Source organism: Marmota marmota, unplaced genomic scaffold (assembly GCF_001458135.2).
Source record: "Marmota marmota marmota unplaced genomic scaffold, marMar, whole genome shotgun sequence".
NCBI classification, from domain to species: Eukaryota; Metazoa; Chordata; class Mammalia; order Rodentia; family Sciuridae; genus Marmota; species Marmota marmota.
The window spans coordinates 6383395-6406553 of NW_026000240.1; the positions used below are offsets into that span (position 1 = coordinate 6383395).

The 23159-nt window shown below is 36.9% G+C and overlaps 1 protein-coding gene and 1 pseudogene across 1 annotated transcript in view; both read right to left on the reverse strand.

Annotated features, from left to right (window-relative positions):
• The window catches only part of Slc15a2 (solute carrier family 15 member 2), a 37198-nt gene extending 24254 nt beyond the window's left edge, over nt 1-12944 (reverse strand). The window contains exons 1-7 of the mRNA XM_015486876.2: nt 12929-12944; nt 11552-11723; nt 9639-9726; nt 8940-9081; nt 3153-3245; nt 1970-2069; nt 34-124 (exon numbers count right to left, since the gene is read on the reverse strand). Coding sequence (XP_015342362.1) covers nt 34-124; nt 1970-2069; nt 3153-3245; nt 8940-9081; nt 9639-9726; nt 11552-11689 — 652 coding nt within the window. The 5' untranslated portion in view covers nt 11690-11723; nt 12929-12944. The remainder of the gene's footprint in view (nt 1-33; nt 125-1969; nt 2070-3152; nt 3246-8939; nt 9082-9638; nt 9727-11551; nt 11724-12928) is intronic.
• Nucleotides 12945-18386: 5442 nt separating this feature from the next.
• LOC107143111 lies at nt 18387-20377 on the reverse strand (annotated as a pseudogene).
• Nucleotides 20378-23159: the final 2782 nt, after the last annotated feature.

A 23159-nucleotide genomic window follows, 5' to 3' on the forward strand; every position in this document is an offset into this window, starting at 1 on the left:
CCCCCCCGCCAACTTTCAAGAGAGGATCCTAACCTCTCAGCATGGGTGTGATAAACGTAGAAATCAAGCTCCCTGCATTGATGGAGAGATAGAAGACTGAGAAGTATCTTGTCCGTTCCTCTGCCTAAAACAAACAGGATAAATCATCAGTGTAAAGTGCCTCTAGCTCCATCTCCCCGACATGTTCAGATTTAGGTGGAGGTACATACAGAGAGACAGATTCAGACACTGCCTCCATAGTATCTGAACATCCCATTAGATACTTAATAACCCCAGACACACATTTACTTATCTTTCAAACTCCAGTATGAGCAGCTTTAACATTTTTATACCCCTTTACCTGAGCAAAAATGCTCATTCTGCCCTCAATGCCTGTACATATCTACTTTAACATTAATTTCTTTACATTATAAGTCTTTGTTTCCATTGGCCTTGTGTTCCTTTAGGACAGAAATTGTACCATACTCATTCCTGTAATCCCTAATTCTTAGAACAGCATTTGACAGATATTAGAGACTTAATAAATGTTTATTGACCGTATTAGTTAAGTAAATGATAGATTTTGTGGACTGTGTGATAGGAATGGAACCAAAACACAAGGCAGTTCAGTAAACTGTTGACCAAGCAGGATGGAAGATTTGCCAGTGAATACAAAAAGACATCAGTGGGCTTAGAAGTGGCCGGGAAAAGTTTGGAATTGCATTTGTCCTATTAAATAAAATATATTTGTGAACCAGCTACTTAATAAAACACCTTTCAAGGAAAGTTGCTGATGAATGATTCATTATACATTGCTGTGCTTCTTTCTGGCACCTCGAATCTTTTCCTGACACAGTAGCACAATCAGTCCTTCCTCATGTTTAATTTATAATGTGCTTTGCTTCTTTTTCTGGTTCCCATTTAAACCCATTCCACTAATCTAATTTGTATAGCTCCATGTACATAGAATCCCACTTGCCAAACTTGGTTATTTTCCCAAGGTCAGCAAGTAATGAGGATCTATGGACTCTTGCACAGATAAAAATTATAAAATAATCTAAATGGTATGATGGTAAGAGAAACACAGGAAGACAGGAGACACAGAAAAAAAGCAGAAAGAGACAGTAGGTACTATGTAAGAGAGAGGCTGGGGGAGGAAGGAGAGACAGAGGGAGACGGGAAGAGAGAGAAAGAGAAACATGATAAATAGCTACAAAATAAGGAATAGATACACGAACACACACATACAAAAAAAGGAAATTAAGAGCAAAAGATAGGAAGACAGAAATGTTGGCTAAGAATAGACTCTTCTCTTACATCATAGCTCCCTCATATGGGCTCATTTACCTTGGTCATATTGCTGTTTTTCTCCACTGACCATGGAAAGCATTTAGGGAAAGAGGGAACAATCAGCCAGGCAAATTCCTCTATGGAAAGTTATTCTATTTCATTCCATTTAGTCTTTTTCCCCCCCTCACAAAAATCTCAGAAACTAGACATGCTTACATCATCTCCACACCACTCAATAGCTCCCACTCTCAAAGGGCTTACCTTGCTTCTTAAATACCTCAAGAGACGTCAACTCACTACCTCCAACTCCTACTGCTTAAAGTTTTTCCTTCCATCAATCAAACAGCTCACTTCCTTTAGCTTTCACTCATTGGTCTCAGGTTTATACACTAACATCCTTTCAACATCTATAAACAATTACTGTATGATACTTTCCTTTATTGTTATCCAAGGTAACTCTCCTCATTTTCCTCAATCTTTCCTCATATGTATTTTACTCCATCTTCCCCCCAGTTACTTTTCTTTGGATGTGTTTCAGTTTTTCTATTAGGGACCAGTATCCAGCATTGGACACAATTCTTCAGACAGGATCTAATCAGTGGACGACTTCAATCTTAGCGAATCCAGGTACCCCCTTTTAATACTGGCTCTTCAGTCTTGAAAATACAGGGGGGCGGGAAACAAAAAACAGGACTCTTACATGTTCTTCTTCAAACTGGTCTCCACCGAAAGCTGCCACACAGGGTTTGATACCTCCTGTCCCCAAAGCTATTAGACTCAGACCAATCAATGATAGGATTCTGAAATGAAAAGTTTAGGATGCTAATAATTTTAATATTGAACACAACTGCAGAGATGGAATAGTGTGCTAAAGACAGGGAGAAATGTACACAAGGGCAAAGACCCTCTTCACATTTCTACCCGGTGGGTGAGCACTTTCCATTTGCCTTTACTCCAAGAAATATTCATGGGCACTTAACTGTCTTTATGACGCTTGAGCATACTTTGTGCTAGTATATGCATGGGAAGATATGTTTGTTCTGGGTAGTTCCATTTACCCTTTGCATACATCAGATGGAAGCGGATACTGAAGTTAACACACTGGTTCTCAGTCTAAGTCAAAGAGACACTTCAATAGAAAGGATTTTATGGATCCTAATACCACATACCTTTACTAAGCACAAAATAAAATGTTAAAATTCATCATAATAAATAGGAACAGTGTCAATTATTTTTTACAAGAAACCACTAATGAGGTATCTAATATTTATTAAATTTCAAACAAAATCCCTAACTTAAAGAGAAAAACATGTATAGGAACATTATAGCAAGAATAAACATGACCTGATTCTTAAGCAAATATAATCCTCTCTACTGGCTGAGCCCAAAGCATCATAATCTACCAAATGCCTCTGGCTCCATAAACATCAATACATTAAGTAAAGAGGGACAGAGCAATGGGAACAATACATAAATAGAACTATCTCAAACCTTGAATTTGAGTTCTACTATATATTATAAGGAAATACAATTTAAAAAAAAATATCTGATGAGATGCAGATGCGTGGATGGATGAGTAGGTGACAGAAAACAAAGGGTGTGAAAGTTGTAATTGTTTTCAGGCATATGAAAGGATTTTATGAAGAGAATAATAACTGGACATTCTACATTCTCAAGTGCTTAATTAATAAAAGCAAATGAGTTCTGACAACATAGCAAAGAGTTTGCTCATAAAACTCTTTTCTTAACCAATTTGGTAATAAAGCTATAGAGTGGGAAATAAAGGGATACCTCTGGTAAGAAAATAGAAAATCATCTGTAATGAATTCCTGAGACATATACCTGTCTAACAGAAGAAAAGTAGTTCAGATGATTCTACTCACGTGTGTACCACGTTTCCCCCCAGTATTGGTATTGCACCTAAGGACTTGAGCACATGGCCAAGCACATACACCAGGGAGAGATAGATGATTGTCCTGTGGAGAAAGTTAAATGAGTCAGTCAATCCTGCATTAGCATTACCCAGAGACTTGGGTAATACAGATTCAGGGGTTCATGCTGTTCTCAGTAAACAGAGGAGGAGGAGTGGAGGAGGAGAGAATTAACCAAGAAACAAAAGTAGAAATGATGGTGAATGGAGTAAATAGACTAGGAAAAGGGACTGCAATTCTTCCCTTCACGTTCCTATCTCATATTTACTCCTCTACACCCATTCCACGCATACGTAGATCTCCCACCCCAGCCCACGTTGGTTCAGATGTAACAAGAGTAGGGTGGCATTGTAGCCAGAATGATGACCGTTTCAAATTAGGAAAACCAGTAGTACTGGATACCTTGACCAGAGGTGTTTTTCCCAAGGACTGTCTTTTGCTCTAGAAAGACAACTCCGAGTTAACAGGAGTGGCTAAAATAAAGGACTTTCTCTAAACCAACACTGGGATATGGAGAGAGGCTAAAAGCTTCTAGGTTCAGTCTAGGTAGTTTGGATACTTGGTTTAATTGTAGTCTCCACCACAGTTTCCTCATACACAATTGCCAAAGGTAAGAAAGGACCAGAGAGGGAGACCATCCACTGATAAAAACTATACTGTTTGGTAGAAACTTCCTGTGTGTTGTTTTTCCAAGGAATTCAAACGGCAAATAGAAAGAAGAGCAAGGAATTCTAGTGAGAACACACACAGAGATATACACATTGAAATATGCCACTTTACCACCTATCCTCCTTATGTGTCCTACCATACCAGAATTTTCTTGATTCATAAGTACAATGTTAAAATTATAATGAAGCTTAGGAGTTATATACTATATATCTATGATGATTTTAAAAGTGTTTTATGCTAGGGCTGGGGATGTGGCTCAAGCAGTAACGCGCTTGCCTGGCATGCACGGGGCGCTGGGTTCGATCCTCAGCACCACATAAAAAATAAAATAAAGCTGTTATGTCCACCGAAAACTGAATAATAAATATTTAAAAAATTCTCTCTCTCTCAAAAAAAAAGTGTTTATGCTAATATGAAATGTAAAAAATGGAATGAAAGTATCAGAAAGACATTAGAGATGACAGAGACCTTAGGATGTGGATTCTTAATTCTAAATACCTAATTTTCCTAGACTGGTTTTCTAGGAAAGAGACTTTAAAGGGTATTTCATGGTAGGCAGGAAATAAGAATTTGGATGGTTAATCTAGAGCCCATGCATATCAGGGGAGAGGACAGGCTTTCCCAAAAGGTCTTGTGTGATCTTCTTGAGAAAAGTTATCTGTTGGAATAAAAAGAATTTAGAGAGAGAGAAATTGAATGAAATGAAATAAAGTCTACCTATTAAGAACCCCAAAGAAATGATCTATGCTAGATCATCAGAGAGAAGCAAATAAACCAAGGGCGTCTGAGCTGGAGTGATGGAGTCTGAGAGGAAGATCAAATCTTTATCCAATTGTTGGATTGAATGGATGAAAGAAGTGTAAATGGTTTAGGAGGAAAATAGGCTACCTTTTCAATGAAATACCAATAGGTATGAAGGCATAAGAAAGGAAACTAACATCATGAAACATTACCAGAAGGAGAAAGAAGTCAAGAAAGACTTGAAAATTCTGCATTTGAAATAGGATCATCTACTGGATGCAGAACTATTTTAGGTAGAACTGACCAATTCCCCAAATGTACAAATCAGAACACTGAAATCCAAAGAAGTCAAATGAACTTCCTTAAGTACTATTTTCATCAGTAAGAAACTTCTGCTTTCTTACTCATAGGTCAGCATTCCTTGAGTTTTATCACAAACAAGTTGGTGTGGAAAAAGAAAAAAGGAAGAAGTTACAAACGTTATTTCACCATAAAGATATTAAAAGACAGAACCATTTTTAATTAGGTCTTAGAAACTGAGGGGTATATGCAGAGGAAGAGACCTTGCATGAAGTCAAGGCCAGACAAAAGGAAAAGGTGCAGACATCCAGGAGCATAAAAAAACACATTGAAGAGAGTAGTTCTAGAGATTTACAAGGTCAAGAACCCAGTCTGATAGGCATGGGTCATATGATATAAAAACTAGAAACTATTAGTACGAATATTTTTCTCTCTTAAAAGCAACTGGACACTAAAATACCATCCTCTAACATGTAGTTACCCTCTCAGTCAATGTTTATAGAAATCACGATGAGACCATATGTTTAATAATTTTTGTTTTCCACTATATTGTTATTGGCTAGTTTTCCTCTGTGTGGCCTTAAAGGAAGCCTCACTTCTTCCCACATAGAAAATAAATGGATTTCCTTATACAAGAGTCAGGGATTCTGGTGTCCATTTTCTCTTAACCAGTTTGGATTCTGGAATATTGAACAGAAAAAGGGTTTTAGCAATTGCTGACCATATTCAGGAAATTGTCCCTTGAACTGTCCATTGAACAATATTTCTAATGTTGTTGAAGGTTTTTCATCCTCAAGATAAGACCTAAAATAGGATCATCCTGAAAAAAGTAAACTAAAGTGAAGGAAGGAGTGAAGGAGGAAGAGAGGGAGAGAAAGAGAGAGAAGGGGAGGTGAGGAATAACTTACAGTTTAAAAAGCATAAATTTGCCTTATGTTCCTCCAGCTAGTGAAGAAAGCAAGACTTTGGATTCAAATTAAAGAAGGTGAAGGAGGCTAGCACGGTGGCACACACCTGTAATCCCAGCGGCTCTAGAGGTTGAGGTAGAAGGATTGAAACTTCAAAGCCAGCTTCTGAAAAAGTGAGGCCCTAAACAACTCAGTGAAACTCTTGTCTCTAAATAAAATACAAAATAGGGCTGAGGATGTGGCTCAATGGTCGTATGCCCCTGAGTTCAATCCCTGGTACCCTCAAAAAAGGTGAAGGACAATCTTTCTTTTCTTGACTTTACAACTTAAAAAAAAAAGGCATAAAATATGGTGGGAAGATAATACTAAAGGCTTATTTCTTTGGATTGTTGTCATTATTCTATTTGTATATGTGGTCTCTCTCTCTCTCTCTCTCTCTCTCTCACACACACACACACACACACACACGTACACACACACACACACAATTCGTGTTTCCTCTCACTCTCTTTCTGAAAAAAAATATCAAGTCACTACCAAAAGAGTTTTTAGTTCTTCCTTTTCTAGGGCTTTGAGATGAAGTGTGAGCTCATTTATTTGTTGGTTTTTTCTTTTTTTGAGGAATGACCTCCAGGCAATGAATTTCCCTCTTAAAACTGCTTTCATTGTGTCCCATAGATTCTGATATGTTGTGTCTGTATTTTCATTTGTCTGTAAGAATTTTTTGATTTCCTCCTTTATGTCTTCTGTAACCCATTGATCATTCAGTAATATATTGTTCATTTTCCATGAGATGTATGATTTTTCCTTCCTTCTTTTATCGTTGATTTCCAGTTTGATTCCATTATGATCAGATAGAATGCATGGTATTATCTTCCACCCCTTTATATTTACTGAGGGTTGCCCTATGACATAATATATGGTCTATTTTTGAGAAGGATCCATGTGCTACTGAGAAAAAAGTATATCCACTTGATGATGGTTGATATATTCTATATATGTCAGTTAAGTCTAGGTTATTGATTGTGATATTGAGTTCTATTGTTTCTTTATTCAACTCTGCATCTGATAGAAGAAAAAGTTGGCTCCGACCTACAGACTGTGGGGTCGGGCTCCAAATTTCTTAATAGGACACCCATAGCACAANGGGAAGGGGGGTAGTAGAGGTTAGGAAAGGCAGCAGAATACAACATACACTAGTATGGCAGTAGGTAAAAAAGTGGATGTGTAACCGATGTGAATCTGCATTATGTATATAGGGTAAAAATGGGAGTTCATAATCCGCTTGAATCAAAAGTACGAAATATGATATGTCAAGAACTTTGCAATGTTTTGAACAACTAATAAAAAAAAGAGTTTTTATTTTTTGTTTTTGTTTCTGGTACTGGGGATTGAACTCAGGGGCACTCAACCACTGACCCACATCTCCAGTCCTATTTTGTATTTTACTTTACAGACAGGGTCTCGCTGAGTTGCTTGGCACCTCGCAGTTGCTGAGGTTGGCTTTGAACTCTCGATCCTCCTGCCTCAGCCTTCCAAGCCACTGGGATTACAGTCATGCGCCACAGCGCCCAGCCAAAAGAATTTTGTTATTAGAAAAAAACAAAACAAACTCAAAATACCCACAATAAAATAAAAGACGTGTTCATGCCTGTCCACATCTTAGTCTTGTGCCTATTTGAGGATCTGAGAGTACATAAGTGCATAAATGTATTAATTCAAACATTCATTGTAGTATAGCTCTGACCCAGGCACTGTTCTAGGTGCTATGGATGAAAAAACTATATAATAAATGACTTTGTGCTTCAAGTTTTTGGAAGAAGACTAAGATGTATATCCAAACAATTATAATAAAATAGAGTTTGATAAATGTCAATGATGGTTTAAAAAAAAAAGAGTTCAGAGAAGACTAGATTACTTCTGGCTAGTAGTAAAAAAGGAGGAGACAGAGAACACTCCATAGTGTAGGTGGTATTCAAGGTGAACCTGAAAGGTTTGTATATGGAAGAGTGCGGAGGAAGGGGATTCCATGAAGTGATACCTCTTTTCCATGTCTACTTGCATCATTTTCTACTTCACAGAATCCCTTTATTTAACCTTCATGGTCAAACATGATCAAACTTAATTTTTCCACCTAACTTACTAGGTTTTCAACAGAATGCACTTTGAGAAATGCTAATTTAGATAAATCTATGAATGATGAATCCACAGAAAATAAATGAGCAATGGATATCCAAGATCCATTTCTCACTTAGAAGGACAATGTTATAAAGGACAACTATCACATTATACCATGTATGTCTCTTAGTGCTAGTTTCATGGACTTAAAAGATACTGAAGTTGGCTGGGGTTGTTGTAGCTCAGTGGTAAAGCCTCGCCTAGCACGTGTGAGGCACTGGGTTTGAACCTCAGTACCATATAAATTTAAATAAAATAAAGGTATTGTGTCCCTACATCATATATATATATATATATATATATATATATATACACATATGAATATGACAAAACTTAAAAAAAAGATACTGAACTAAATGGACCATTATTCTAACTCATGGAAACAGCTTCTGGAAGAGCGCCTGCCCTCACACGCGTGTGAGGCACTAGGTTCGATCCTCAGCACCACATAAAAAATAAGTGAGTAAAGTTATTGTGTTCATCGACAACTAAAATAATTTTTTAAAAAAAAAGAATCGACAGAAAGAGACTAAGAAGACAAACAGATGTCAAAAGAGCTAAAAAGAGAAACTGTGTAAGAAGATACCAAAGGAGTTAGGATGACTCAGTCTAGAGGAGATTTGGGGAAAGTATCAAATCACCACATCAAGATCTCTAAAATTATAAATTGCTGATATGTAGCAATCTTAATCCTCACTGAGATCAAAACAAGTAGTACGGAATGGACTATTGAAATTAGATTTAAGAAGAAAAAAAAAATCTCTGACTGAAAAGGATAGGAAAAAATTGAAAAACCTGATAGTGGAATGAAAGAGCTTTTCTGTGTTGTCAGTCTTAAAGATATTCTTATTTGTTACTATGACCTAAGCACGAACCGAGGAAAGAAGCTTCTACACAATGCGTCTGTGAAGTTTCTAGGAGAGGGACCGCCCATCTTTCTTACTTGAATTTTCCCAGCCACGAGTCAGCAATGATTGCTCCCAGGATGGGGGTGAAATAACAGAGGCTGCTGAAGGCATGGTATACAGATGTGGAGGTGTCTTCGTTCCAATGCAGGAAATACAGGAAATACAGGGTCAGCACAGCTGAGAGGGAAAAAAAAAAATAGGAGACAAAAAGGATAGATGCATTAAAATGACTTAGGAAGAAATATATTTGATCTCTGGCCTTGGAAGGTATTTTGGTTTTCAGCACTCCTACTACTGAAGTAACTGGGGCATGACTGCCAAGCAATAAAGCTGGGCCCATGTGAGAGTCAATGGGCCGTGACAACCACACAAACACAGTGCTCCTCCCTTCAGCCTAAGTGCATCCCCGACATCATCTGGGCCAACGATCAAGATAACATGGGGCTTCCAATATCCCTTCCTTCTCCTTCCCAGCAGCAGTGTCATTCATAGACCTGAGGAGAATGGAATTCACATGCTGAGAGCTTTTCCGCTTGTATCCTCATAGGCTGTGTTGTGGTTTCCATCTTGGCCAGCGTGAGTTATTAGGTGAAATCCCATAAGGCATTTATTTACTCAAGGTCTTGGCCAAAGGAAAAGACCAATTTGCATCAAGGCAGAAAGAGCCGATAAGGGAAACAAGCACATGCGAGATCAGGCTGCTAAAACAGGGTGACTCTAGGACAAGAAATTACCTTTCATGCCATAATAGGAAAAGCGTTCACAGAATTCATTCACCACAATGAAGGCAATGCTCAGTGGATAGCTGGAGCCACAGATTTTCTGTGCGACAAAGAGACAACAGGCATGAGCTGTTTTTCTGTGGTTTAACTGCTTCATTTTCCCACAACTGAAAATTTTATTTATTTTAAATCACAATAGTAGGTAATACGGATCTATATCTCTGTTCTTCATGAAAGAACTCTTATCATTATTAAAACTGCTTCCTTTGCTGACTTAGGAGTAACAGAAGCTAATCTGAGTATTACTTTATTCCTCATTGAATATGGAACTGTTCAGACATTCCTTGATATAGGACCTGCCTACCTTCCCATAACTACTAAATGGGAAGCTGGAGCTCTGGGCAAGAATATAATCCTACTTACTGCTAGAACAGAACAAGGAGATGGCCTATAAAATAACTGATACCCAAGCAGTTAGATTTAGATGTCAGTATCCTGCTTAGCTCCTCCATTGTGGGGACTCACTCTTCTTGTCCCCACCTACCCTATTCACCATCTGGAAGGAATCCTGGAAATATGATGGCTTCCCCTTCAGAGGCTGATGAAATCAGGCAAAGAGCTCAACATGGAGGGCAGAGATTGCTAAAGGTAAACTGATTGATCACCTTGACTTTGGGTGAAGAGTTCTGAAATTCTGTGGAAATTAAATGTCTGCTTTTCTTACTAACGTGATTCTATGGCATCTTCGTGATAATGCTACCAGAACTCAAAGGACAATGTTATAATAATATCAATCAGAATATCAAGATGGTCATGTTTTATTTCAAATCCTTACCCATTAAAATAGCTCCCCTAATGTGAGGGGGGAGGATGGAGATATATCTGTCTTTGGGAGAGCCAAATCTTATCAAGAGATTTATATTGCCTCTAATCTCATAACAAGTATACACATCTTTGTAAGTCTTTAAATTCTTTGGGACCAGAAGAAATTAATAGATAAATGAATACATAGAGTAAATCAATATACTTATTCTTTTATCTGTACAGATGATACACCGGCACCCTGTGAATATAAAAATTTATTACTTTAGGATAATAACTTGCTTGAAATATGTGTCAAACTGGGGCTTCTTACCTTTCTAGCTCACAGATTGAGAACTAGGTAACTAGAGTTCATTTAACCTATTTGTACTTGCTACATGACATGATTACTGATTGTGTTAACATACTGACCTTGGCCATCCCATTACTCCTGCCTCATTGTCTCAGTTCTGTCATTCAAAAGAAATAAGACTAATACTAGCTCTCGGTCTACAGTAAGAACTCAGCAAATATTAACTATTATTGTTAAAATCTCTCTACTTGTAGGCTTTGATATAAGGATTAAATGAGATAATAAATTTGGAAGTGTTTTAACAAGTAATAATGTATTCTTTGTTTCTCTATCATATCTCCCATTGTAAACTTAGGGTACTTACTAACAGAAATTGGACCTATTCTAAAATTTCTTTTGGTTTTCAGTAGAAGGCTCTGCACACAGGGGTAACTAAGGGCTGAGTTTTCGTATTGGTAAAGAAAGAACAATCACACACAGTTCCCCAGACAGGAATGCTTGCCAACTTTCCCTGGACATTCAAATTGCTTTTTTTCCCCAAGGGTAACTCAGAATATGCAATGAAACCCACAGCAAAACTTTGGATTCCAACTATAAAAACTCTGACTGCCTCTTCCTGCTGCTTCCTCTCATAAGCAAAAGAAATTTCAATATGGATTTGGTTTTCAGGTAAATCTAACTGCAAGAGAGAGAAGAGAAAGAATAGTTTTTATACCCTAATACAGCACAGTATGAAGTTCCAGAGGCCAAGGAGGAAAGCCAAAAGAACAAGGCTACTACTGTCAGAGGCAGAACTGAATTGAGAACTCACCGGAGATGACTTCTTTGGAGGGCTGGGAGGTCTGGGTGGTACCTCTTCAGTGGAGACAGGTGAAAAAAGAGTTTCCTTGGACTCATTTTTCTGGAAAGGATTCATGGCTGGCTCTTTTCTCTCTCTCTCCTCAAGCATTTGGCTTCAGTAGGCAGTTAGGACAACTGCCAGCCTACAGTGAAAAGGGGGACTGCTGGGAGGAGGGGAGGCTACAGCAACTAGGTTTAACCCTGTAGGTGTCAGTTTCAGAAGCTGGCTCAAGGCAAAACTGGAAGCTACAGGAAAAGAAAGGGCTGGTGTACCAGTTTAAAAGAATGATTGCATACAAAGTAAGGCATGGGGAAGTGAGAATGGATATGTCACACATCACAAGATGAGATTAAACTAATTTGGGTATCTGTTAAGAAAAACTGCAAACAATTACAGTTAAGAACACAACATCTCGAGCAAAGATCAAAAAAACTGATTTCAGGATAATAGCTGTCATTTACTAGATACTATAATGCGCAAAATTTATATATATATATATAATATAAGTTATATGTATACATATATTTATTTATTGTAATTCTCACTACTATTTCTATTTTACAGAACCTAATGTTCCAAGAGTAACATTAGAACTCATGAAAAAAATCACACGGCCAGTAAGTGGCAGATCTGGAATTTTTGCTATGCCATAACACATAGGAAAGGTAGAGATTAGCATCAGTAATCCTCTGGTCATTATTCAGGTATGGAAATTATGTAAATGGAAATGTAGGAATTTAGGGAATTGAAAGGTTTTGAAGAAGAAAAGTCATCAAAACTAACTTTGAGAGTCAAGAAAGATGTTGATTTTGGTTTCAACATCATAAAGTTCAGCGAGAAATGTCCTACAAACATAAATTTAAAAGATAGGGCTCAAGAAGATTAGAGAAAAGAGTGGGTGATAAACATCTGGGAATCATTCCTCTCCATTGCTAATGCCATCCCTTGCAATTTTATTCTTTTTTTCACTTCAATTGAAATCTATCCTTTTATTTTAAAAAATTAAATTTGTGCAGAGATTGTGAACTGGTTATTTTTCAGGTGTTATTGCAAACATTATTTTCCTGAATTTTCAGTGGATAGACTAATGATTCCAGAATATCATATTTAGTCCTTATCAGAAGAAAAATAAGAATAAACATGATGACAATAGGTGCATTTTCTACATATTATTTTTGTTAAATAGAAAAGATCTGAGAAGAACAAAAGAAAATGATACCCCTCTAGTTCTCAGTCCAATGGAAAGGGGAAAGAATGGCCAAGAGCTATAAAAAGAATAAGAAAATCCAAACCACAAAGTAAATCCATGAGTAAACCATGAGGATCAGGCAACATCAGACTACTTATTTAATTTGAGAATATGAGAGAGAAAACTTATAACTCTATCCCTTGAAAAATTCTCACATTATCTATTTGAATACTTTATCAACCAAAAAGTTCTTTTTCTCTCTAAACTTTAACTCAGACTTTGACCATGTTTTCTTAGCTTCTTTTATACTCTTCATTTCCTCTCTCTCCCACCAACCTTTACCCATAGAATAATACAACTTCATTTCTGACTGTAGCATTAATGATTAGTCTTGGTTATTCTTTTAGGAAGAATAGACCTAGTTTGGCTAAGGACTCTGCAAAACAAAGAAGCAGTCAGAATTTATAAGTCAAGTAGAAATAGCAGGTGCCTTAATGATCTAATTCTGTCCATGGCTTCCCTTGCACTGGTCTTGTACCTCAACAATGACATTTGATCCTGCAGAATAGGTGAAATAGCACCTGTATGCAACGCGCCAATTCATTTGTTCGCAGAAGACCCCAAATACCAAACTTCAGAGAATGATCATTGGTTTTTCTGACACTCCTTTGTTCGGATGAAATTCTTTTGATTATGGCAACAGAATGATAGTATGCATAGAATCAAATATCAAAAGTGAATGGAATCTTTATTTTATTCTTTGTAAACGAAAATTCCCTAACAAGATCAGTTTGAGTAATATTGCATATTTGCCTTTGCCTTGAAAATTCTAAGTCAGTAAATCTCAATAGGGATCTGACTAAAGTTTTTAATAAGCACCACTACTGATCCTCAAGCCAGGAATTTGGGAAACACTGGTCTTAAATTTGTCTCCTATTGTAGCCTGAATGGTATTTCAGAGGAACTCTCAGTGGAAGGATGAAGGACTAGAGTCTCAGGCTCCCAAAGCACAGTCTAAAGACCTTTATATCATATCAGGGTGCCTCTTATATCTTATTATTTTTGGTAAGTTGCCATCAGATAGAAGAATAAAGAAGACAGCATTTCCCAGATAGGAATAGTTTACTCATTCTAACACAAAAGACAATAAAAGTGGAACAATCTAAATATTAGAATTAAATATCCCATAAAAGTAAAGAATATCTGTGGCCTCAATGATTGTAATATCAGAGTGAAGTTTTATAGTTATATGTAGAAAGGAGATTGAAGACCTGGGGTTGTGGCTCAGTGGTAGAGTGCTTCCCTAGCATGTGCAAAGCACCAAGTTCGACCCCACTTATAAATAAATGAATAAAATAAAGATCCATCAACATCTAAAAAAAGTATTTTAAAAAATTTTTAAAAAGAAAGGAGATTGAAGCTCTTATATGATAGTTATCAACATAGTTGGAGAGAAGAGGCAAAAAGGAAGTGTGTTTAACAAGGTCCTGGAATATAAAATCAGCACACACAAAATCGTTTTTAAATATCAGCAACAAAGAAATAGACAAGGGGACTGAGAAAATGAATCAGTTCTAATAGTATAAAAATATGTAGGAATAAGTGTAATAAAAGATATTCAGTAACAACCCTAAATACTATAAAATAGGGCTGGGGTTGTGGCTTAGTGGTACAGCGCTTGCCTAGCATGTGTGAGGCATTGGGTTCGAGTCTCAGCACCACATATAAATAAATAAAGTCCATTGACAACTAAAAAAATTTTTTTTTAAATACTATAAAATGTTTCTGAAAGAAATTAAAGAAATTCTAAATAAACGAAGACAAACCATTCTCATGATTTGGAAGGCTCAAATTGTAAAGATGTCATATTCCTCAAATCAACCTATGGTTTTCACACAAAGTTACAAGTTCTGTGAGTATGGAAATGGCAATTTGAAATTTGAAATTGCCATTTCCACAAAATCCATGTGGAACTGAAAAAAGCCAAGGGTAGCAAAGTCAGTCTTGAAAGAATAATTGTGGAGGACTTCTACCCAACCTTTGACCTATTATAAAGCTATGGTAGTTACAACAGTGACACAAAGACAGACAAGGCAATTAATGGAATAGAATAGAGTTCAAAGATCCACACGTGTTATTTAAAACAAAAGTGATCCCGCACAACAATAGGGGAAATGATTGTATTTTCAGTAAATAAACACCATTTGGATATCCATGTGGGATGGATATGCTTATAAAAACTCAATCCTATATAGATTTCAGATTTACATATTAAAGTAAAAAAAATTTTAAAGGAAAACATAAGAGCTGTGGATTAAACTAAATTTCTTAAATAAGACAAAAAACAGGAGAACCATGAAAGAAAAAACTTGGTATATTGAACAATATTAAAATTAAGAATGATTATCAAAGGACACCATTAAGAATGAAAAGGTGGAGCTGTGGCTGTGGCTCAGCGGTAGCGCACTTGCCTGGCACACATGAGGCACTGAGTTTGATTCTCAGCACCGCATATAAATAAATAAAATAAAGGTCTATCAACAACTAAAAAACAAAAAAAGAATGGAAAGGTGATTTATAGAGTGGGAGAAAATATTCATATTACATATACCTATCAAAAGATTTGTGCCCATAGTATATAGATAATTCCAAAAGTCAATTAACAGAAAGATAAGTGAATGGAAGAATGTTAAAAGAATGTGAACAAATATTTCACAAACAGGACACCCAAATAGCCAATAAATCTGTGGACACATTACCAACTATATGAATTTTATATATATAAATATATATATAAATATTTATATATATAAATATGGTTTATTTAACTCATCCTTAATTAATGAATATGGAAGTTTGGTCTTTTGCTATTGTAATGTTGCAATAATAAGTAATGTTGCAATAATAGCTCTGCACATACACTAAATACATGTGTAGGACAAAATTCCAGAAATGAGACTGCTGAGTCCATAATATATTCTTTTGTAACTGCCTATTCATTTTCTTTGCCCATTTTTCTATTGAGTTATTTGTCTCCTTCTAATTCTGCAAGACCTTTTGTGTATTATTGATATTAGTGTTCTGCCATCTTTTACATTGCAAATATTTTCCCTATTGATTTTGTCTGTGGGACTTTAAAACTTAAATATAGCTTGCAATAAGGTACACAAACCTTAACTGTAAAACTCCACTAACATTTGCATATGTGCAACTCACACAACCATCACCCAGATAAAATTAAAAGAAAAAAAAATTTCTAGCACTTCAGTGCTGGAACTCCTGCAGAGAATAATAGCCTCTGCTTCTCTTCTGCCTTCCTGTCAAACCATCTTCTCCAAAGGTAACCAGTATTTTTATTTTCATCACCGTAGATATGTTTTGCCCATCCTGAACTTCGTGTAAATGGAATGATTCTGTCTGTATTTTTGTATTTGATTTATATTACTCAATACTACATCTGTGAGATTCGTCAGCATTGTTGCTTGTAACAAGATCCACCCCACCCATGTTTGGTAGGATTCACTATATGAATATGCTAAAATTTATTTAGCCATTCTTCTGTTGATAGATACTTGGATATTTTATTTTAGTGTTAGTTATTGTCAATTTAGTTTGTACTGGAAACTTTGCTTATCAGAATCACTTTCTTTGTAAGGTTCTGGGCCAGAAGAATTTGTGTGAGGTTTAGAAAGTAGAATCAGCTATTACTCTTAGTGGTCAGAGATTGTGCTCCAACACTTTGAGTCAATAAGGCTTTGTCCTCAGATGATGGGTCCATATGTGTAGGGGAATGCTTCAAAGTTCATGCTGTTTTCATATCTTCCCAGGTTTTATTTTTCATCAGGGCCTTTTGAGTTTTTGTGATATTAGGGTGTGTGTGTGTGTGTGTGTGTGTGTGTGTATGTGTGTTTGGTCTAGAGATTGAACCCAGAGGGGCTTAACCACTGAGCCACATCCCCAGTCCGTGGTTTATTTTTAATACCAAAATTTATTTCTTTTCTTTTCTAGCCAGTAGTGGGACAAAATAATATTTCAGTTCTCAACCTGTTAAAAACCTGTTCAAGTCAGGTCCGTTGGGGAAAAAGTACAGACTAGCATTGATTTAAAGCCTTGCTCAAGATTAAAGTGATAGAGATTGTTCAAAAAACATATTGATTACTGTTTCCCTTAAAATATACTTCAAGAAATATTGGTTCAGTGCTGAGGTTATGGCTCAGAGGTAGAGGGCTCGCCTAGCATGTGTGAGGCCCTGGGTTCGATCCTCAGCACCATATTAAAAAAAATAAATAAAATAGAGATGATATTGTGTCCAACTAAAAAATAAATAAATAAATAAATAAAAGAAGTGTTGGTTCAATGTAACAAATTCCTCTTTCTCTCATGAACATTATAGGGACTTTTTTTTTCTCCACTTCCATAATGGGGATTAATATTGTAATATATAATCCCTCCACACTGCTGGATCATAATGATAGGAGATTTCTCTTCACATTAGACATTCAGGTGCAAGAAGAACAACCAGGATCATGAGAAATCCACCAAAGATTATCTCTAAGTTTAAAGCCATAGGTCTTCATTTTCCACAGTTTACAATGATAGAAGTGGATAAAAACACCCCAAACACTACACACCAAGAATTGATGAACCCACTGAAATCACTGCATATCCAGAGAGGGCAGATGCACCTAACCTGGACTGGTTCAAATATGAACTCTTCCTCACACGGTTCCTACTCTGCCTGCCCACTTTGTAACATTACTCTTATTAAGGATCAAGAAAAAAGAATGGATAGCTGGCTTTTAAAATTTTTATGGCTCAAATATTGCTTCAGGAGAGCCTGAGCTGCAGCGTCCCTCTTGTTCACTGCTCTTCTCAATTACTGATTTTACTTGATTGCTGGTCAAAGCCTTCAGGCTACTTGCATCTTGCAATCATTGCAAAAGGCTGTCCCCTCCTCTCTGACCTACAGTGGAGGAGGAAGCCAAGATGATTGCCCAGAGGCTGAGTGAGGAATCACAGTGTTCAAAACCCATCAGGGCTTCACCCACCTCACTCACTGATGCCAGGACATTCCCCAACTCAGCCTGAGAGAACCAGGCCCTTGACCTGTCAGCTAGAATTAGGGTCACTTCTTGTGCTCATTTGCTCTCCTGGCACATTTGGTATCAGAAACAGAAACTTTTGATCAGAAAGAAAGAAAGTAGTCATGAGGTGTTCCCCCCACCCTTTGTCCTTTTAATCAAGTTGATTATCTCAAGCCTAAAATTACCAGGTCTCCAGGAGCAGTGCAATTGTGTCCCTACCTCCACCCTCCTGCCCCCTGCCCCCTCCTTAGACCCTCAGACTTCCCCCTTTTTCTTCTGCCTCATGCTGGTGCCACTGCTCTCTTGACCAAAGACCATCAGGCAGCTTGTACCTGGGCCCTGAGATCTTTTTCAAGATGGACTGCAGCCAGCCCTACAGCCAAGAATCTCTTCCTTTCATTGTTTTGTATTCAGTCAACTCTAGAGAAGCCAGGATGAACTCAAAAACAATATAAAAAATATATATATAAAGCGAAGAGACAGAGAGACAGCAATTTTAGAGATCAGGCCACCGGAAAGATGGCATCAGTGTGGGAAGATGCCCCAGATGATAAGTCCCCTAAATGGATGTAACCAACTTTTCAGTCACTGTCTTACACTTGGGCAGAATGTTCAGTTGGATGGTTGGGTAGATGCTGTCTGATCAGTCCCAGCCATTGTTCTTGATCATGTGTGCTAGCTGAATGATGTATTTGTCTTCTTTGGATTTCTGGTTGTTTTCAAAAGCATGTTCGTATTTCTAGCCCAGGTTGGTTTTGCAGTTTTCACAGTAAATGCCTGCAACTGTATGCCATCCTGTTTGTGACACTTGCTTTTCTGCAGGCCCACAGCCCATGTTAACTACTAAGTTAAAGAGGCATGCTCCTCTTTGACTTCCTTGGAATGGCTTGGAAAACAGTCCATCGTGATTGCCCATGTGAGCGCTACAGTGAGTGCAGCTGTAGATCCTGTGACAGAGGAGCAGATATGCCTGGAAACTCTTGAATCTTGTCATCTTCACCTCCGGCGCTGCTGAAAGAGGGTTGAACTCCAAGGCAGCCTGCGAGAAATCCCCGTGGTAAAGGCTGTTATTTTTAAAAATTTAAATTTAAAATAACCTTTGTTATTTTTTAAAATTTTTTTAGTTGTAGAAGGACACAATACCTTAATTTTGTTTGTTTTATTTTTTTATGTGATGTCAGGAATCAAACCCAGTGCCTCACACATGCTAGGCAAGCGCTCTACCACTGAGCCACAACCCCGGCCCTAAACCCTTGTTATCTTCTAAGTGATAGAATAATGTTAAAGCACTTTAGGCCTCAAATGTAGGCCTCAGAAAGCCAAGTCTTTATTTCTCTCTTTTTCTCTCTGAATTTCTCCTACCCTTCTTTCACCTGCTCTTTTTCTCCCTGAGGCAGGACATAGAAATCAGAATTTCTCTTTCCCAAGATGGGATCATAGAAACTAAACATGTACTCTAATCTTCCCCTACAGTTATCTTAGAGATGGCCATAAAGAAATGTACCTTGTCTGATAGTAATTCATTAGACCCTCCTTGTTCCAGAAGGGTCTTGCCCCATATACCCTGAGGAAGGAATGTTGACGAATCTGAAGAGACAGGCCCTGCTGAGTTTCCTCATCCAGTCTATTAGCAATCACACCTATGCAATGAAGTCTCCCCACCCACCCCGCAAAACAAATAATCTAAAAGGACAGGATCTAGTGAGTTTCCTGATGGCTGAACATGTGAAATTCCTAGAAGAGGGTGTGCCTAGACAGGGCATGGAAGATCCATGCCTATTCTTCCATACCCACTCCTATTTATCTCTTCCTCTATACCATTTGTAGTATTCTTTATAATAAGCCAGGAAATATGTTTCTCAATCCTCTGAGCAATTCCAGCAAATTAATCAAACTTGAGGAGTGGGTAATAGGAACCCCAACTTACAGCCTATTAGTCAGAAGCACTGGTGCTTCGCAAGGTGACTTGTGATTAGCATCTGAAGTGTGTGTGGTGGGGGCAGTCTTGGGACTGAGTCCTTGACCTGTGGGATCTGATGCTTTCTCCAGGTAGTGTCATAATTGAATGGAATTAGTGTCTGATGCAGAATGGCTTGCTTGCTGGCAAGGAAAACAAATCACCACCCATTTTGCAATCACCAAAGACTTCTGTACAAATTGTGGTTTGAGAGTAAAGGAAGAAAAAAAATTGTTTTTTCCCAACTCACTGTCTTAAGCACCCACATGTAGTCTCAGGGTTGGTCAGAAGTGTGTGAGTTATCCATGAACTCTGTTGCATATATAGCTTTATCCCAAAATATGGTTACCCAACTAGGATTGCTACCTCAGAATAATCAGGTTAAGCTCTGGCCAACATCAAAGATTCTGCTTAAAATGTTCCTGGGCATGAGTGTCACCTACTCCTTCAAATTGAATGAGTATCCTTCTGGGGACAGAGAAGATGTCAGTCATTGAAATTTCGAAGTTATTGGCTTTTAAAAATTACACGTTTTACCCGTTCTTGAGTTCTTCATTTTGACTCATTTCTTAATAAACTGGAAATTGCTAAATTAATCATTATAGGAACGATGTGTGTGCAATCTAATTCCTGAATTCTGACATGTCTAAGAGTGCCTCCTTACCAAACTATGGATAGCATTTCATGAATACATAATTCATAGACCACATTCATACCCATGTGCAGATGAAACATTATTATATTTATACTTTTAGTGCTGCAGAGTAGCTCAAAACCCTTTGATTTTTGTTCTTTAGTAACCAACTTACTTTTCCTGCTTGTATGCTTATGAATTTAATCAAACCATTCAGAACAGGTCAAACTAAAGGAGTATGGGCTTATAAATATGTGTTAGGTCTTGTATAATGTACAAACTCTCAATACGTGCATCAAAAAAAGGAGATACAGAAGCACAGAAAATACAATTTTATTCCTCTATGTGTGTGTGTATGTATATGTACACACACATATATATACACACACCCTTGAGGATATAGAGAATACTGACATACTAGGTATTGAATGGACTTTAAGAATTCTTCACTTATCGGGGAAATATCAAGGACAGAAGAAAATAAGCTGTTTGGGTTTCAGGAAGTAAACTTTGAGAACATGGTGTACATTATGTAGCTAGCATTCTAGCTCATATCACCACATACTCATTTCTTATAAAGTCAATGCTAATAAAAAGATTCTCAGTCTAACAACTTTCAGTAAAAACTATTATAATTTGCATTTATATATTAAAATAAAAAGTATGTTTTCTAGTTACTTTGAATGTATGAGCTTGCTTTAGTTATGTAATAAATGATAGTTTATTATAATAAATGTAGTTCTCAAGAAACTAAGTATTATATAAAACAGAAATAAAAATAAGATAGATTAGCTGAATGTATTCTAGAGAAAGGAAAGAAGAGAGAAAGGAAAGATTAAAACCAAAATATAAGAATTTTTCAAAAACAACTACAGGAATTTCAATGGTAGGAGGTGAAATGGAATAAAATTTTATTTCCTAATTGCCAAAACTTGAAGCAGTTTTTGGTACCAGGGATTGAACCAGGGGCACTTAACCACTGAGCCACATCCCCAGCCCTATTTTGTATTTTATTTAGAAACAGGGTCTCACTGAGTTGCTTAGTGTCTCACTAAGTTGCTGAGGCTGGCTTTGAACTCGTGATCCTCCTGCCTCAGCCTCTTGAGCTGCTGGGATTACAGGCATGTGCCACCACTCCCAGCATAACTAAAATATCCTTCAGTAGGTGAATGTACCAAGCTCTCAATTATGAAAAACATGGAGGAAACTTAAATGCTTTAAGTGAAAGCCAATCTGAAAAGGCTAGATATTTTATGATTCCAATATATGACATTCAGGAAAAGAAAAATCTATGGAGACAGTAAAAAGATCAGTGTTTGCCAGGGTTTAAAGATAAAGAGATGAGTAGGCAGAGCATGGAAGATTTTTAGGGACAGTGAAATTATTCTCTGTGTTATTACATGCATCAAAAATACATGTGTCAAAATCCATTCAAAAATCCATTAAATGTACATAGACTAAATCCTAATGTAAACTATGAACTTTGAGTGATGATGATGTATAATGCAGGTTTATCATTTACAACAAAGATACCATCACTCTGTATAGGATATTGACAGTGGGGTCAGAGGACATAGGAAGTCTCTAAACCTTTTGCTCAATCTTGCTGTGAACTTAAAACTTCTCTAAAATATTTTAAAAGGAACCTGCTGGTCAGTGACTTCTAATTATAATTAAATAGTTTTAATTTCTCCCAAATTCAAGGATATTATAAAAATAAACATTAATTATCTCAACACTTAATGACTTTATCCTAAATTAATTTAGTTTTATCAAGAATTAAAGTATTTTATTTTTCCCACATTTTTAATTGGTGCATTAGAGTTGTACATAATGGTAGGGTTTCTTGTTACATATCCATTCATGCACATGATATAATGATATTATTTGGCCAATATCATCCCCCAGTATTTCCCTTTCTCTCCTCTTTCCCTTCCCCTGGTCCCTTTCTTTTCCTCTACAGCTCTCCCTTTGATTTTTATGAGACTAGCACGACTGCACACCTTTCTTTTCCTTTTTCTTCTTCAGCTTCCACCCAAGAGAAAACACATGAGCCTTGACTTTGCATTTGGCTTATTTTGCTTAATTAATCTCCAGCACAACTAAGATGTTCTTCAGTAGGTGAATGGATAAATAAACTGGTACACTTAAACATGGAATATTATTCAGCCTTAAAAAGAAATGGACTCTCAATCTATGAAAAACATGGAGGAAACATAAATGCTTTAAGTGAAACTCAATTTTAAGTGACTCTCCAATCTCTATAGTGAGATAGACACACACACACACACATCCTTGGGATAAAACCCAGTTGGTCATGATGTACAATCTTAATGTATTGTTGAACATGATCTACTAACATTTTAGTCAAAGATTTTTATATCTAAATCCATCAGATATATAGTGTATATATCTCACAATGGATGTGTGTGTGTGTGTGTGTGTGTGTAACAAATCTTATTTATCCTTTCATCCATTTATGGACATCTAGGCTTGTTCCACAGTCTCGCTATTATGAATTGGGTATGCATGTATCACTATATTATGATCATTTTAATTCTTTAGGATAAATATCAAGGGGTGGTATAGATGGATCATATTGTGGTCCCATTTCTAGTCTCTGAGAAACCTCCATACTGATTTCCATAGCAGTTGTACTAACTTACAATCCCACCAACACTACAAAGTGTTCCTTTTTCTTTGTGTCCTCTCCA